Source organism: Carettochelys insculpta, chromosome 16, assembly GCF_033958435.1.
Source record: "Carettochelys insculpta isolate YL-2023 chromosome 16, ASM3395843v1, whole genome shotgun sequence".
Classification (NCBI taxonomy): domain Eukaryota; kingdom Metazoa; phylum Chordata; order Testudines; family Carettochelyidae; genus Carettochelys; species Carettochelys insculpta.
In genome coordinates this window covers 37015179-37030580 of record NC_134152.1, presented here as the reverse complement: position 1 = coordinate 37030580, position 15402 = coordinate 37015179, and the positions used below count along the sequence as shown (strand labels likewise).

Sequence of the window (15402 nt, the reverse complement as noted above, 5' to 3'; positions counted from 1 at the left end):
AGGAGGCAGAGCAGACTAGGAGGTCTGGCAGACTGGGCCTTAAAAACACGAGGGTGGCCTGATCTTTAATGAACTTGTGGACAGCTCCGAAGCTACAGCTCCTGCACTGCCTCACCTACTCCAGCAAGTGGAAGGCCTAGAGAGTGTACAGCTTCCATCTGCCTTTCAGTCTCATGATAGATGTGATGTCACCACAGGCTAATGCAGCAATAGCATGGATCCTAGGACGCTGGTGGCTGGAGGGAGCCCCCAACAAGCTGGGACAGACCGCGTGAGCTTTGCTGGGTGGTGGAAGCCTGGTGCCCCCCAGTGGCTACTACTAGAAATAAGAATTGGTTCCTGACCTCTAAGATCTTTGCCAGTTTCTTGCTGCTTTTCAGTTCCAGGGAGGCCTTGCAGATACACTCATAGCTGGCTTTGAGCTCCTCAGCCTTCTCCTGAAGTGTGGTCTTACAATAAAGGCTGCGGAGCCGGGTTTTGTATTCTGGTACTGATAACATCTGGGAAAAAATGGAGCCAAAAATCACAGGAGTCACCGCTCATTACCCCCCTGCCCTCCCAGCTCCTATGAAGCGTGCCCCTTAATCCTGCAGAATTCCCTCTAGTGTGACATGACTTGCCTGCCCTCTCTTGAGTGTATCACTGAGTGACAACTGCAGAGCTGCTCCTGTTTTATCAGCAAGTGCTTTCTACTCACTGCCATGGACTGGGTTTAATGCCAGCACCTGTCAGAGAGCCTGTCACCAGGAAGAAACTCACAGCTGGGCAAAAATCACACAATCAAAGCCCAAGCTCAGCTATTTTGTAGCACTGATTCCTCACAATCCCCATCCATTTATGGGGTGATAACCATATGGCAAGGAGGATTTGGGGGACCCAACAGGCAGAGGCAGAGGTCAATGGCTTTACTTTGACATCTGAGTGCAGAGCAGTTCACATCACCTGGCCACATATGACTATGTCATCAGCTAAACCAGAGCTCAAGAGCTGATCTGACTAGCTCACTGCAAAACCCCTCCCCCACAAAGCACTATGCATCCAACACTGAGGAGCAAATCAGAGAACCCTGACAATCATTTCCTCTCCGCATTGTGTTCCTGAGTGGTACGGCTGGAAACTGGTCAGAAAACGTCATTACTTCCATAACAAAAAGGAATCAGCTCTCGGAAATGCAACCCTCTGATTCTGGAATTTCCTCCTTGACTCCCCTCCACCCTCCCATCCTTAAAACCCCTTCTTCAAATGCTGTCCTGCCAAAAGGCCTCTCAGCCCTGAGCCTAGCCTTGAAAAACATGGGCAAGTTAGACCAGAGCCAATCTACCATGAAAACCAAGTCTTGTTAATAATCACAGAGGTGCTAAGATGTCAGCTAAGCCTCCCTATTTTACCATGTGGATTCCCAGGAGCTCCACCTCCCTCGCATGGTCTGTGTGAAGCGGGTTAAGACGGTAGGCTCTCATGAGCAAAAAAAGGCCCAGAATACTCTTGGTGCTACACAACTTTTAACCTAGTAACACGTGTAGTTGTTTGATTGGATGCAATTTAGTCTATGCAACAATGGACACATTCTCTGAACTGCCCCAATTTACACTATGACCATCTCGGTGACTCTGCAGTGCCTGTGCCTCCCCCAGGTCCAAGCACATGGCAGCTACCTGCAGGACAAACTGGTCTGGCTCACTCAACTTGCTGGGATTGTCCTGGTAGTTCTGATACTGCTGGACCTCCTCCGCGTCAGGTGCATACAGCAGGAGCTGCTTGATGTGGGAGGACTCCAGGCGGTCGCTCTCCATTGTCATGAGAATTTGGCGCAGCTCAATGTGCGAGAGCTTGAGGTGGGCTATCAGGATGGCTAGGAAGGAGGAGGAAGGGTGTCAGCTGGGGCAACAGAGGGAAGCCAGTTCCAAAGGCTGGTTATAGTCTATGTGAATTTTAGTGTCAGGGAAAAGCTGCTAGCTTGACACCCCAGAGCTTAGCTCCACTGAAGCGGGAGGGCAGCCTCTTGGTATCTCAGCTGAGAATGGCAGCAAGAGGGCCTGCTTCAGAGCTCCTTTTGTGAGGAGGACACCTGCCTAACAAGAGCAAGGCTGGGACAGGTATCTTTTCACCCAAGCCACCAAATTGCAACCTGATCGTAAGAACCTGTAAGGTTGGTAGGGTACTGAGGTGGTAAGGTGCTGGGCTGGACCAGCTGACGTGACCCAGACAGACGAGTCTCCACTCCTATTCCCAGCGCCCTTTATTCAAAGTGTGTTTGGAATACTGCTCCTTGACACATATCCAAGTGGAAGCAAGGCAGGGTACAAGCATGAGCAACACAGAATAAAAACATTTCAGTCTAGTCCACCCATGGGGCTCCCCTAGAATTACTGGGGCTCAGGAGCACAATAAAGTCAAATACCTAAGGGTAATATCCTGCCTTGTCCTGTGCACTACACAGGGGGCTGGAGGAAGGGGGGGCCTGGGAAGAGGCCACAGGAAGTCTCTTCCTCCTTGGCACTTCAGTGTTCCCATGCAGGTACCATGCAAAATGGTGACCTGTTGCTCTATTAAATGCTAGGCAGGGGGACCGGGCCAACATGTCCTCTGGCACTCCTTGGATTCAAGTGGCATTAGCCAAGTTGTCTGACACAACAGTCAGGCCCTCACCCATCCTTTTATGTGCCTGCTGGTGCCTCAGAAACAGGCGGGCATTGGGGTAATGCACACTGATCCGTACTGGAGCATCTGTAAAGACAGACCAAGTGTGCTGCCCTCAGGTGTTTTTAGCCATGTTCTGTGGCATCTTCTGCTCTGCACCTCCTGCTCACCTGCCATTCTCCACAAGGTGGGGAGACAAGACTCTGCTGGGACTACTCCATTAGCTGGAGTGCTAGCCACCCCACTCCAAGCCACTGAGTCACATCCCATTTCTACAGTTCTCCTCTCATTACTTTGAGGCTACTAGCCTGCATAAGACACAGTACAGCAGTGGTCTCTCATATCCCAGACTGACCACTGCAGCCAGGCAAGCTGGGATATACCTGTTTTACTTTGTTCTTTTGTTTACCTTTCCTGTTCTCTATACTATCGGGTACTGCCGTTCCATCTCAGGACCTGCTTAGGTTTTGCTTCCACTCTGACATTTACTTACATGTGTTGTAGGCCTTTTTGTGAGACAAAATTTCAACCACGTCTTTCTTTTTAAAGGATTCAGGCAACAGAATTGGCTCTGGAAGAGAAACTGAAAGATTTAATCAGGCGTAAGGATGAGCTCAGTGGGCTCCAGCATAGAGGGAACAGGGCTGAAAACAATGAGATAATGAATGAGATGGAGGAGACATGATGCTTTGCGCACAGGAATGGCTCCGGGAATCCTTGAATTCTGTAATTCAAAGATCTCCTGAATGGAAGACTCACGCTGAGCTGAAAAAGGTAAAACAAGAGGTGAGATACACAGAAAAATTCCAGATTGCTCCAGAAACTCATCTGGGTGAGTTAGTGTCAACTCACTTCACCCTGCCAAAAAGCCTCCCAGACTGGCACCCCAAATGACCTTTCAAAAGCCCTAAGTTCCCATATCCGATTTATTCTAACTGAACACAGAAATCCCACTCAGGTTTTATTCTCAATTCAAATGAGTCACAGACTCTGCCTTTCTCATGGTTAGTCAACACTTCCTCCCAACCCAGGAGAGCAATCAGAAGTTACTCATCTGCCCTCCCTCAGGAGATAGATTGGTTACCACACCCACACCCACTTTTTCGGCTATGGAATTGCTCTTCCTTCATTAAAGGTTGCTCTGCTAAGTAGGCGTATCAGGCCTCATGAACTCTACCTGGAGTTCTTTCTAGCCCGTTCAGTGCTGTTAGCTACTGTCCCCCTGTCTGTGATTTGCACCCACAGGCTTAATCTGTACTGCATATCTGTGGTGTTGGGTAATTTTGTGGTGCATATATGCTGTGATTTAATGAGCAAAGCCCTGATTTAATGAGCCTCTGTCCACTATGTTTAAGGCCAACATTGAAATACATGTAAAAAATGTATATATATTTACTTATGAAACACATAAAAGAAGGGGGATCCCAAAGTTACTATGCTTCTTTACTATGCTTCCCTGACTTTTCAGGGCCTGGTTCTCAGCAAGGCAGAAGTCCAAAGCTGCAATTCTGTGTCTAATTTGCACACTCAGTTACCACCCTGGAGAATACAAATCAGGTATTTATGCAAGCTGTTGGCCAATTAGATGCCCAATTGGCCATTTGCATGTATCAAAATCCTAATATACATGGGAATGTAATAACTCTGTACAACATTCAGATACAAAATTATGCTTGTATTTTTGGTGCAGGTTCAAGTTACTGAAAACCTTAATGAAAAAGAAATTGAGGCTTTTGCATATCAGCTTTCCCATGTAGTACAAGGAGTGAGATACAGCTGCATGAGAACCAGTAAATGAAACAACACAGAAAGTGAAATTGTCCACCTGAGTTTCACAGCTCCACTTGACTAAAACGCAGAAAGCAAACAAATGGCATTACTGGAGGATAGTCTCAGAGAGCTAGTCATGTTAATCTGTATCTTCACAAAACAAAAAAGCAGTCCTGTGGTATTTTAAAGACTAACAATATAATTTATTAGATGATGAGCTTTCATGGGACAAACTCACTCCTTCAGATTCCAGATCCAGATCTGAGAAGTGAGTCTGTCCCACAAAAGCTCTTCACCTAATAAATTGTTAATCTTTAAAGTGCTATGGGACTGCTTTTCTCCCTTTTTGTTTAGCATCTCTGGAAAAAAATTAAAGGAGATTTTAAAATAATTTCTACTGTAATAATCTGAGATGTTATTTTGCAATGTGTGGAAGAATTAGTGCTAAACCACTACATATGACTTCTGTGGTGACAGTGTTCCTAGAAACAGACAATATCTAACTGATCACTTGGCTATTTCATCATAGAGTGTTCCCTATGTCTGTGCTGTGTCAGCTCTGGGTTCTAGTGGCACTATGGCTGTTCACAAGAATTGGCTTACTTACTTGCAGGCTTCTGAGTTCCAAAATGAAGCTCTAGGTCGAGGTACTTGACCATATCACTCAGTTTGTCATAGTCTGAGTCTTCTCCAAGCTGCAGGAAGAATATAGTCAGTAAGACCCTCTCCCAGGAAATCTCCTGGCTGCACATCCCCATTCAGTGCTGCATTCCCAACCCCAAAAAACCCCTATCGTTATGTCTACACTAGAAGCATCAGTCTACAGAAGTTACTGTCAGAAGAGATGTTCCTACAAAATTTCTGTCAACATATCACATCTACACATAAAAGCAGATCGATCTTTTGATCCACTCTGTCGACAAAAGAGCTTCCTGAACGTCTACACAGCTTTTTTTTTTCTGTCAACAAAAGGCATTTTGTGTGTAGATGCTCTGCAAGTTTTGTCTACAAAACTCTCCAGTGTAGATGTAGTCTCTGTTAGGTAGACCCAGAACATCTACAGACCAATGCATTTTTGTGTCATTATTGCCTAACGAGGGGTTTGGCCACTACAAAGCCATTGCAGATCCTGGAGTCTATGTGGTCATGAATTTCTCTCTGATGATGCCCTAGAACTGAGGAGTTTTTTTAATGTTAGATTCTGACTACACCCCTTGGACCATTCTGTGTTCAGAAGAAAGGAAGTTGGGGAAACCCTGCACTAAAGCACATAATACAAATTACAGAAACCTCTAGGGCCTTTTGCATCCAAAACAATTATTGAGCAGGAATATTTCATTCCCAGCATGCACATGCACGCACGCACACACACACACACACACAAAAGGGGGAGCAAGAACCAAATTTATAGGCAGAGTACTCCAAGTTAGTTCACAGAATAAGGTCACGTGATCAGTTAGGGATCTGCAGGCGCAACCATCCAGGTGTTCATGTCTAAGTTTTCTAATGCTGTTTAGGGAAAAAGCACATGATGCATCTGTGCACACCCTTCCAGAAGTTGAAATTTAAGTCCATTTGGGCTCAGCTTTCTCCAAATCGATTCGCAGCAACTACAATTCACCTCAGTCAAGTCACAGCCTATCATTTTAGCTGAGATAAGTAACTGAGCTCTGTGTGTCACCACCAGGGGGCAAACCACAGCCTGCCTGGCACGGGTCAGTAGCATTGTTTAATAAACACCACTTTTGGCTCCAGCCTCTCCTCCACCCCTCTGTGTATCATGAACCCACCCCTGTGACACCTGGCTGCAAATTTCTCATCATTCTTTTACTCCCCAGCATGTGCACAGCTTTCAGCCCTGCCCTCTTAACAAAACTGCAATTTCCTATGGCTGGTGATGGATGACAGCTCATGCCCACACTGACCCTGCCAGATGGGTATAAAAGAATATTCTGCAGCATGCTGCTGGGAGATGTTATTTTAGGTTTTCCAGTAATAATCACACTTGACCCTTTTGGTCCTTGGGTTAAATTAAACACGGTAAACAAAGAGAGGATTCAGGTAAATGAAAGGCACCACCTAATACAGCAGCATAAGAAGTATTGTGTTAGTATAGGTAAGCCCTATTTCAGTTTCTTGCCTAAGGAGTAGCCAGTCCCTGGTATTCCAGGGGAAGGAAAGAATGCCCCATGGAATGGACCTGGCCAACCAGAAACTGCTGCTGCACATGGGGAAACACTCCTTCCTGACTCTTGTGGTTTATGCCTTAGAGCCTGAGATTCGTTTACGTGGATCATTAGTTTTGCTGATCAGTCAGTGGTCAGTGACACTAATGGACCTGACACCATCCTGCCCTGACAGTTTGAATGCTGTCATTCCAGCTGCTGGGGTTCCATACGTTACCTGCCCCCAGATGGTGCCTTCTGAATTCTCCACCTGCTCCCACCGCAGCCTTTTGACGCTCATGTGGCTGGACTCATTCCTGCGATGGACGAGGCTCTGCTCCAGCAGGGGGGGTGCACATGGCACTGGTGGGGGAGGAGGAGGTGGCGGGGGAGGAGGAACTGAGTGCAAGTGGCTCCCTAGGGTTTTGGAGAGTGGGGAGGAGATATTTCTTGTGGCCTCTGAGCTCAGCATGACTGGTCTGGCATCATGAAACTGTGGTGGAGGTGGGGGTGGACTGAGTGGGGGTGGGGGAATGTGATCGGATAGGGTGGAGTAGGTCAGAGAGCTCCCTTCATCACTGCTGCTGATGTACTCGCTAGCGCTGCTTATGTCATTGGTGACATAGCTACCCTGGTCGTCGTGGAAACTCATCTGATTTGGGAAAAAGAGAATGTAACTGCATCAAGAGAAAAGCTTCTACTCCCAACAACCAGGCACAAAGGCCCTAAAGCTTCAGTAAGCACCACTCACCAGTTGCTAACACCACCACTCTGTAATAAGGACATAAGCTAACACCACCCGAGGGCTTCTAGACCTCCAAAACCTTCCCACAATTCCATGTGTGCCCAGGAAAGACACAATTCACTAGGAAAGAGCTGACAGCTTCCTGCAGTGCAAAGATCCATGGGCTGAGCACCCACAAACTCAGTGCCTCACATGAGGAGTGCAGCCCCTGTCTGCAACCAGCAGCCACTCGCACACAGGCTACGCAGACTGGAGAGCAGTAATGCAACTGGAGATTACTTGAGTTAATCCTGCTGTGCAGTCAGGCTGTGGGAAAGCTCCCTGCCTCAGGGTTGCAGAGCTTTGCTGTACCGCACAGAATTCTCTTCCATTGTCTGCATGCAGCTGCTTCTGCAGCAGCCCCCTCAAGATTTACCCAACAAGCTGCTCCCTCCTGCTATCTGTGCTGTTGTGCCTGTACCTCACCGACCATCCCAAGAGGGAACCCAAGCCAAGGGAGCCTAGGAGAACCCTGAGTGCAGCCTTATCCAGGCCCCCAAGTTCACCTCCTCGTAGTCATTCTCAGGTGTGAGGAAATCATCCACGATGGTGACCCTGTGTCCCAGCTGCTCACTCAAGGCATCCAAGAACCGATCTGTGTCCTGGCTGCGCGGGGGTCTGGAGAAGGTGAAGAGCTTCTTCCGTCGAGACAAGGGGCTGAGCGTGTAGTCCATGTGCTTAGGGGAAGGGGCAGGGCTGCTGTCTAGGCTGACATAGGGGTTGGACTCTGTGCTGCTGGGGGAGGGGATGCTGTTTTGTGGGTGGTAATAGCATTGCTGGGAGGGCAAAGGATCGCTCTGCCAGGAGATCGTCATCCCTGACTTCCGAGCACCTGCAGGAAACAAAGAGAGTACAGAATAGACTTCCTCAAGCCTGCACCTCATTTAAAAGAAGGGCTATGAACATTTCCTGTGGTTTAGGCATCTGGGTTAGACTTCACCCAGCCATGGGTCACTAGAGCAAACTCTCTGGAGCTCCAGTGTCCATGTAACATACAGCAAACTTGAAACAGAGATGCAACCCAGAGAAATTATAGCTCCCAGCATGCCTGAGCTGAGCCGAAGTTTCTTGGATTAAACCAGAGCATGGCAACTCCACTGCAGGTGAAGGTCAGTGGGGGACACATTCTAGAATTTGGTGGGCCCCCTTAGGTTCCTAAGCTGCACCTTTGCCTTCCTTTGTATAAAAAGTTGTGGTGAGGGCATGCACAGACCCCACACTGACCAAGAAAAGGTTAATTAGACCCAATGGGTTCCATCAGTCCTGCCCCAACACACCTGCAAGAGCTGGCAAGCCTGGTGGGAGGGGTCAAAAGGGAAAAGTCCAGCTCAGCAGTGGCTGGCCAGCAGAGAGAGGACACATTGCGCTACAGGTGGGGCCAGGGGATATTTGGAGAGTGCCCAAAGGAAGGTGAGCCTGGGGGCAGGTCAGGATCCAGTGGTCTCAGGGGAGAGTCTCCCTCTCCCTGGGGGTAGGTAGGGTCCTAATGTGGGGTTTTTTGGAGCTGGGAGATTGTGCTTGTTGCTTTGCCCAGGCCCTGCCTAAGGTCAAAGTATGACCAGGGAGCCAGTCAGCTCTTCACTCCCTTTCACCCCCAAAAGGGTTTGCTGTCTGTATTAAACCTGTATTGATTTCACCCTACCAGCACCCATGCAGTAATTTGTCATGAGAACTCAAGCAGCTTGATCCCAGGTGCAAAGAGAAATGCAAATTAATCCTGAGCCTGCCATGCCAAACCTGCATGTTGTAGTTCATCCTGCCAACTAGAGCACATTAACTGCCACTATCCCAAAACCAGGAGAAAGCAAGCCTCTACCTGCAGCATTTGCCTGGTCTGGAACAGGAGGTGAATCTCTGTGTGTGGCAGCATTAGCCATCTTTCCTGCAAAACTGCTGATCAAGCGATTTTCTAACTCTGCATAGACAGCTGACATCTGAAAGCAATGTGGTGAAAAACAACTGTAAATGTCCAACTCTGGAAGTGCGTGAAAGCCAGCGATAGAAGAGAAAAAGGCCCTCCAACCCATCCCTGATCCCAACTGCTCTCTAAAATCAGGTGCATTAAAAGCATCGCCAATTTTTAAGGTGCCTTTGACACTAAAAGAAGATGCTTTCCTCTCTTCTGAATCTCACATAGTTCTCTCCGCCTGGTTAGGTAGTACTAAGGCTTTGAAAGATGCCAGCACTGTTAAAGCAACTGACTGCCTGGATAATTTGTTTAGAGGGCCTCTCTGGCGAGGTGCTGAAAGGACTGTGGCTGGCAGCCATGTGGAAAGCAGATGCCCAGGTAATAAATTTGCAGGCAGCACCCAAAGCACCCTGACCCTGTTTATCTGCCTTCTGGTGTGAACATAAAAGGACATCAAACTGTTCTGCTTCCCAGTGGAGTGAAAATGTTACATATTTATCGAGCAAGATGCTGCTCAGGAAAGCTCCCGTCTCCTGGCCACCACCTTCCTCACAGAAAACACCCCAAACGGTTGCACATGTAGATAGCCAAGGTTCAAACCATTTTGGGGTTGGGTGTCTCTGGAAGGGATGTGCCATCACCAGCTTGCCTCTCTCCAGACATCAGCCGAATTGATACCTCCCCGCTGTCACTGTGACCTGCTGGGAAAGGAAAGAATTGCCAGTGAAATCCCCTGGATGAGCATCTTTTAATTTCTCACTGCTCTGAGAAAAGGGAACAGCCATTCACAAAAGACTAAAGGTGCATCTACACTTGCAGGCAGATCAATGCGATGGCAGTGGAACTTCTGGAGTTCGATTTAGCGGGCTTAGTGAGCACATGTTAAATCAAACCATCAGTGCTCCACCATCCATCCCGGTATTCCTTGCAAAGGGAAGTCGATAGGAGAGTTTCTCCCTTTGACCTCCCGCCGCGGGGCTGGCCTGAAAAAAAATTGATTTACAATATATTTACTCCAGCTACACAATGCACGTAGCTGGAATTGCATATCTTGAATCAATGTTTTCTCCTAGTGTGGACCTGGCCTTAGGGCCTAGATCTCATTTTCCCTGTGAATCCAGATATCTCACTCCCTTCAACGAAACCACTGGATGCAGAAGGAGGATAGTTCAGACATTATGGATTGTAGAGTCCGCAAACCCTGACCAAGTGATGAGTGATGAAGAAAATGCCATACTTCCTGAAGCACTACGGGTAATCTGTTAGAAGCCTCATTTACATTGGGGTCTGTAGGATGGGGTCAGCCACTAAAATTCTTCTCCAATAAGAGGCAAACTCTTAAGTCATTAACAGAATGGCCCACTCCATTAAAATTATTTACAGAATCACGGGCACATTTTCATGTTCCTCAACTAACATCATATATGCCAAGAATGCCCAGATGCTTTGTATATTGGACAGACTTCAAACTCTCTCAGAATTCTGCCCAGGCCTGGGTGCCAGCTGCTAAAGGGAGGTGGACTGGCTGTGACTGCATAGCTAGACTATCAAGAGAGATCTGGCAGAGGACTGGGGAGAGGGCATGGAACCAACAGCAATGAAAGATCTCCTGGGGAGCGCTGCAGGGATTTCAGGGTGCTGGAGGAGGCCCTGCAGGAATATTGTTATTAACAGGACATAGAATGTAACTGGCTGTAGGTTATCAGTGAGCGAGGGAAAGAGCTGTTTGCTGAGAACAGAAGGAAGGCTGCATCACCACCTCTGTGCAGTTCACTCACAGAGTGGCTGGATGAGCTAACGAGCCGTGAGCAGCCCCTTCAGAAGCAGTGTTTGTGGCTCAGGGGACTTTCCAAACACCATGTTGGGGTGAGCATGGGGAGCTCTGGCCATCGCTGAAAGAGCCCTGGGTCCAGGCAGACAGACAGACAGAAGTGCGTTAGAACTCTTAATGCCACTGTGAGGCTTATCCCCAGAAAAGCCATGGGGGAAAATGTGCAGCATGGTTTAGAGATTACTGCTATTCCATTCACCTGGCAGCATGCTGCAATTCTCCCAGGCTGCCCTCTAAATAACATTAGGGACCCTGAATAGATAAATAACTTACAGCCTTAGCCCAGGCAGCTTTTACATTAGGACTTGCTGGTGTCCGTTTGCTCCTTATGAACAAATGTGGATTTGCTGCCCAGGGCTGTGAGCTGGAGACTCTCTACTGGCAATTAGTGCTGCTATTTAGACCAGCGTCAAATCAGGGACTGAGCTGGAACAGGGGCTGGAAATCCTGACTGTTGGGTCTGTGTCTCTGGGCCCAGGATAAATGGGAAACACTCGCAGGAGGAAATCATAACGGAGTGACAAATTACCTACCTCCTGTCCCACCTTCCTCAGGGCCCCGGGTTCGAATGCTCTCCCGACAGACTGAGGCCCCTCGAACCGAAGTCCGGTGCCGTTCCTCTGCCTCTGGCTCTGCTGCAGCTGCAAAGAGACATTGCAAGTTCGGTCTTTCTTTGCAAGATGCACTGGCTCCCATAGCTCCTCTCCTCCCCTCTGCCTTTTAACTACAGAAGGACAACCACAGGGACATGCAGCTTAGCAGCTGCTGTGGACTTCAAAATTCTATGAACCTGAAATCTTCCCTTTAAATCTCTGCCAGAGCAACACACCAGGCACTCTGTGTGGCGCTAAGGTGAGTGCCCCTGCCCCCACCTTTTCCACCTAGGCCCCTGCCCTTCCCAGGCACAAAGCTGGGCCTCCACACACCTTGCCTGGGAGTCTGCAGAAGCCTTCCCCCGCCGACACACATATCTAAATCTAGCCATACAGAGGGGGGAAGGGCTAGATTTCAAACAGCATCTCCTACAAAATACATACCTGTGCATGACAAAGAGTACAACATGTGGACTGTGTGCAATTACGTGTTTATAGCACAATTTACTTTGCAACTTAATCATCTATGTTTGAAAATTACATTCCTAGACCAGCAACGAAGGGTCCTGTGGCACCTTATAGACTAACAGAAAAGTTTTGAGCATGAGCTTTCGTGAGCACAGACTCACTTCATCAGATGCTGTGACCAGCATCTGATGAAGTGAGTCTGTGCTCACGAAAGCTCATGCTCAAAACTTTTCTGTTAGTCTATAAGGTGCCACAGGACCCTTCGTTGCTGTTACAGATCCAGACTAACACGGCTACCCCTCCGATACTTGATTCCTAGACCAGGAAAGGATGACAGTGTTCCAACAGATTAAAACAGGCAACTGAAATCAAGAGTTCAGATCAGTCTCCTGATATGACTCTTATGTTAATATCATTTAAAATCTTCATTTTGAATATTAGGGCACAGCGCTTGACATCCTCATGTAAAAGTGTGCACATTTGCCCACTTCTTTTGAGTGTACAAATGCAGTCATGATAACTGCACGTGCAAATCAGGTAAGCAAATACACAGGCATTTTTGCATGCACAATTCAGAACATTTCTTCCTGCATTGCATGAGCTGCTTGTCCCTACACAAGTGACTTTTCCTTTGGAAACAGATTGTGTAAGGAAAAAAGTCCTCCCCTTCTTTAAATTGAAAATTTGTTCCTGCAGTTTTAGCAGTGATGAGTTTAAAATAAAGTGATCAGCAAAACATAAATGGTTTAAAACACAGGAATTTAGAAGTAATTAAGGAATGTAGATACGAAGATTAAAACCTTTCATTCTAAATTTATCCCCTGCCTTTTGGCTGTCTGATTGTGAAGCCCATAAGCCACAGCAAATCCCAGTTGGTTTGTATGTTGCCACAGCAACAATTGATAGTGACAAGGAAGAAAAGGTAGGTGTGTATCCTATCCCTGCATCACAGGATGCAATGTGATTTGCTAACACCATCCTAAATCTATGTAACACAAAAAAACTTCCTGGACAGAGGCCTCTATGGCTGGAATCAAGCCTGTTTCTCACTTTCTTGGTGTGATCTTTTGATTGTCCTTAAATGTTTACGGTTAGGGCTCGGTTAAAATTATTATGCCACATGTTGGTGACATTAGGAGAGAAACTGCATCCATTACTCACCTTGGATTTTCTCACATGCCATCCACCAAGCTACCAATCCACCCCAGGCACTTCTATCATGATAAGCTGCTGTGCAGCTTTCAAAGAGTCTATATTTTTTCAGATGACCTGCCACAGAAATATTTCTTTCTTTCCCCTAAAATGTGGTGTTTACTCCCAAAATTACACTGGTCCTAGGTGCAGAAAGTAAAGCCTTCAGTCCTGGACCAGTTGCAGGTTTAAAGATCAATATCTCATGAAGGATCAGGGCTAGAAAGAGAGGGTCCTGAATCTGTACTGCTCTATACCCTGGACAGTCATTTACACTGTGCAAATTTGTTTTTCAGCACTGGCATTCTGATCCGGTAGCATTTTACACTGTGTCCACAGGTGTGAGTGACTCTACAAGCTGCAAGACAGTGGGGAATCAGACCCCAGAGCTCTGTCCCATTCAAGAAAGGCTCTTAGCCACCCTTTCCAATGAGAATCCACCACTTCTTTCTAGCCCTAGCACAACACAAGATATCCAACACCAACTGCCACTTGTGTTTGGCTGCTCTTGACAATGTGGTACCATGCAACAAGCCCTAATTCCCAGGGAAGTCACAAGACACAGTATGCACATGTCCAAGTCCAGGAGCTTTCCTCTCACCTGCCACTGACTTGTAACCAAGGAATCTGGAAATCTTCTGCTGGCAGTGCTCCTGCTCCTCATATGTCAATAACTGGTAGATAAACTGCCAAATGACCTGCTTGGCTGGTGTGTCCAGCACAGGGTACACATCCACTATGAGAGTATCAATGTTCCTGCACGGGTGAAAAGGGAAGGCATGACAATGAACACAGACTTACGCTGCAGTATTCTGTCCCTCGAAAACTCCCTCGAGGTCTCATCCCTTTCTGTCCCGTATCCAACTTAGGTTTTAGCTCCTGTAGGCAGCAGCTTGTCTCTTATTTATCTGTGCAACTGACGGGGCCCTTTATCAGCAGGTACTGTCACCCAGCCCACCTGGCACTGGTACTTGGCACTTGGAAGCAAGAGAATGCTGGGAAAGGTAGTTTTGCGGTTGGTACTGATGAGAGGTGCATTCCCACATGTAATTCAGGGACATGCGATGACTAGGTGATAAAAACACTGATCCTGGGTCAGCTTGAGGATAAAATAAGGTTTCGGACTGAAGCTGAGCCCCATCAGCACTAGGAGAACAGTTCAGGAGAGACTACTGGAAAGGAACTGGGAGGAGGCTGAGAGATGGAGAGAAAAAGAAGAAGACAGGCAATAAGCAGGAAGTGGTCAGAGCAAAGTGAAGCAAGGTATTCTCCGTGGACAAGAGAGTTTAGACATAGTTAATATCCTTAAGCTGCAGCCTACAGGAGAGGCTGGACTGTGTCTCCCCAGTGATTTCAAATAAAGATGGGCTAGAAATTTCTACACCAAGTAGGGAAGGATTTTTACGCTCAGTGAGAACTGACAAACCGATTAACTGTTTATCCTGAAAACGACAACCCTGCATCAATGGCAGGGAGCTTACTGTGTAGGGCCGGTTTTTGTTCTTATTCTGTCTTAAATCAAGAGTAACTTCATCGATTTCTTATGAGCCAAGACTGTATTTTGCATGTGGTAGCAAAGAATTTCAGGGTGGAAGGACTAAGATACTAGTCCACCCTGTTGCAATGGTCATCTGAGAAATGGAAGTGCTTTACATTAGTGGGAGATCTCAAAGACTGCGAAGAAGCAGAAAGTTACCCAAAGTTATCTGAACCTCACAGAAGCTTCATGGCTCATTTCCAGCTTTGAGCAAAGGTCAAGACTGCTCTTTATTCTGGCTACCTACAACCCTGGCACAGCACCCGAAACAATCACACTTTGTCCATCTCAAGCACGTATTCCATTCAAGGAGCTCTGAATGGATTTAGCAGCATTAATTAATGAGTCCACTGTCCACCCTATTTGCCTGTCAGGTAGATACTATCCTCCATTTTACGAATACGATATCCAGTCTTTGAGGTGAAGTGACTTGTCTAGGGTCAGTCAGCAAATTGGTGGCAGAGATGAAAACAGAATTTGGGGGTCTTGACTAAAAGTCATCTGCACTTGCCTC

At 47.3% G+C, this 15402-nt stretch overlaps 1 protein-coding gene across 2 annotated transcripts in view; it reads right to left on the bottom strand.

The window, feature by feature from the left end:
* GRID2IP (Grid2 interacting protein) overlaps nt 1–15402 on the bottom strand; it is an 80757-nt gene that overhangs the window by 7237 nt on the left and 58118 nt on the right. The window contains exons 9-18 of one of the 2 annotated variants that reach the window (XM_075011246.1): nt 13953–14107; nt 11633–11740; nt 9869–9966; nt 9176–9293; nt 7866–8191; nt 6814–7227; nt 5018–5105; nt 3134–3211; nt 1656–1852; nt 345–500 (exon numbers count right to left, since the gene is read on the bottom strand). In XM_075011246.1, the coding sequence (XP_074867347.1) occupies nt 345–500; nt 1656–1852; nt 3134–3211; nt 5018–5105; nt 6814–7227; nt 7866–8191; nt 9176–9293; nt 9869–9966; nt 11633–11740; nt 13953–14107 (1738 nt within the window). Of the gene's footprint in view, nt 1–344; nt 501–1655; nt 1853–3133; nt 3212–5017; nt 5106–6813; nt 7228–7865; nt 8192–9175; nt 9294–9868; nt 9967–11632; nt 11741–13907; nt 14108–15402 lie in introns of both variants that reach the window. The other variant, XM_075011247.1, reaches the window with a different exon arrangement.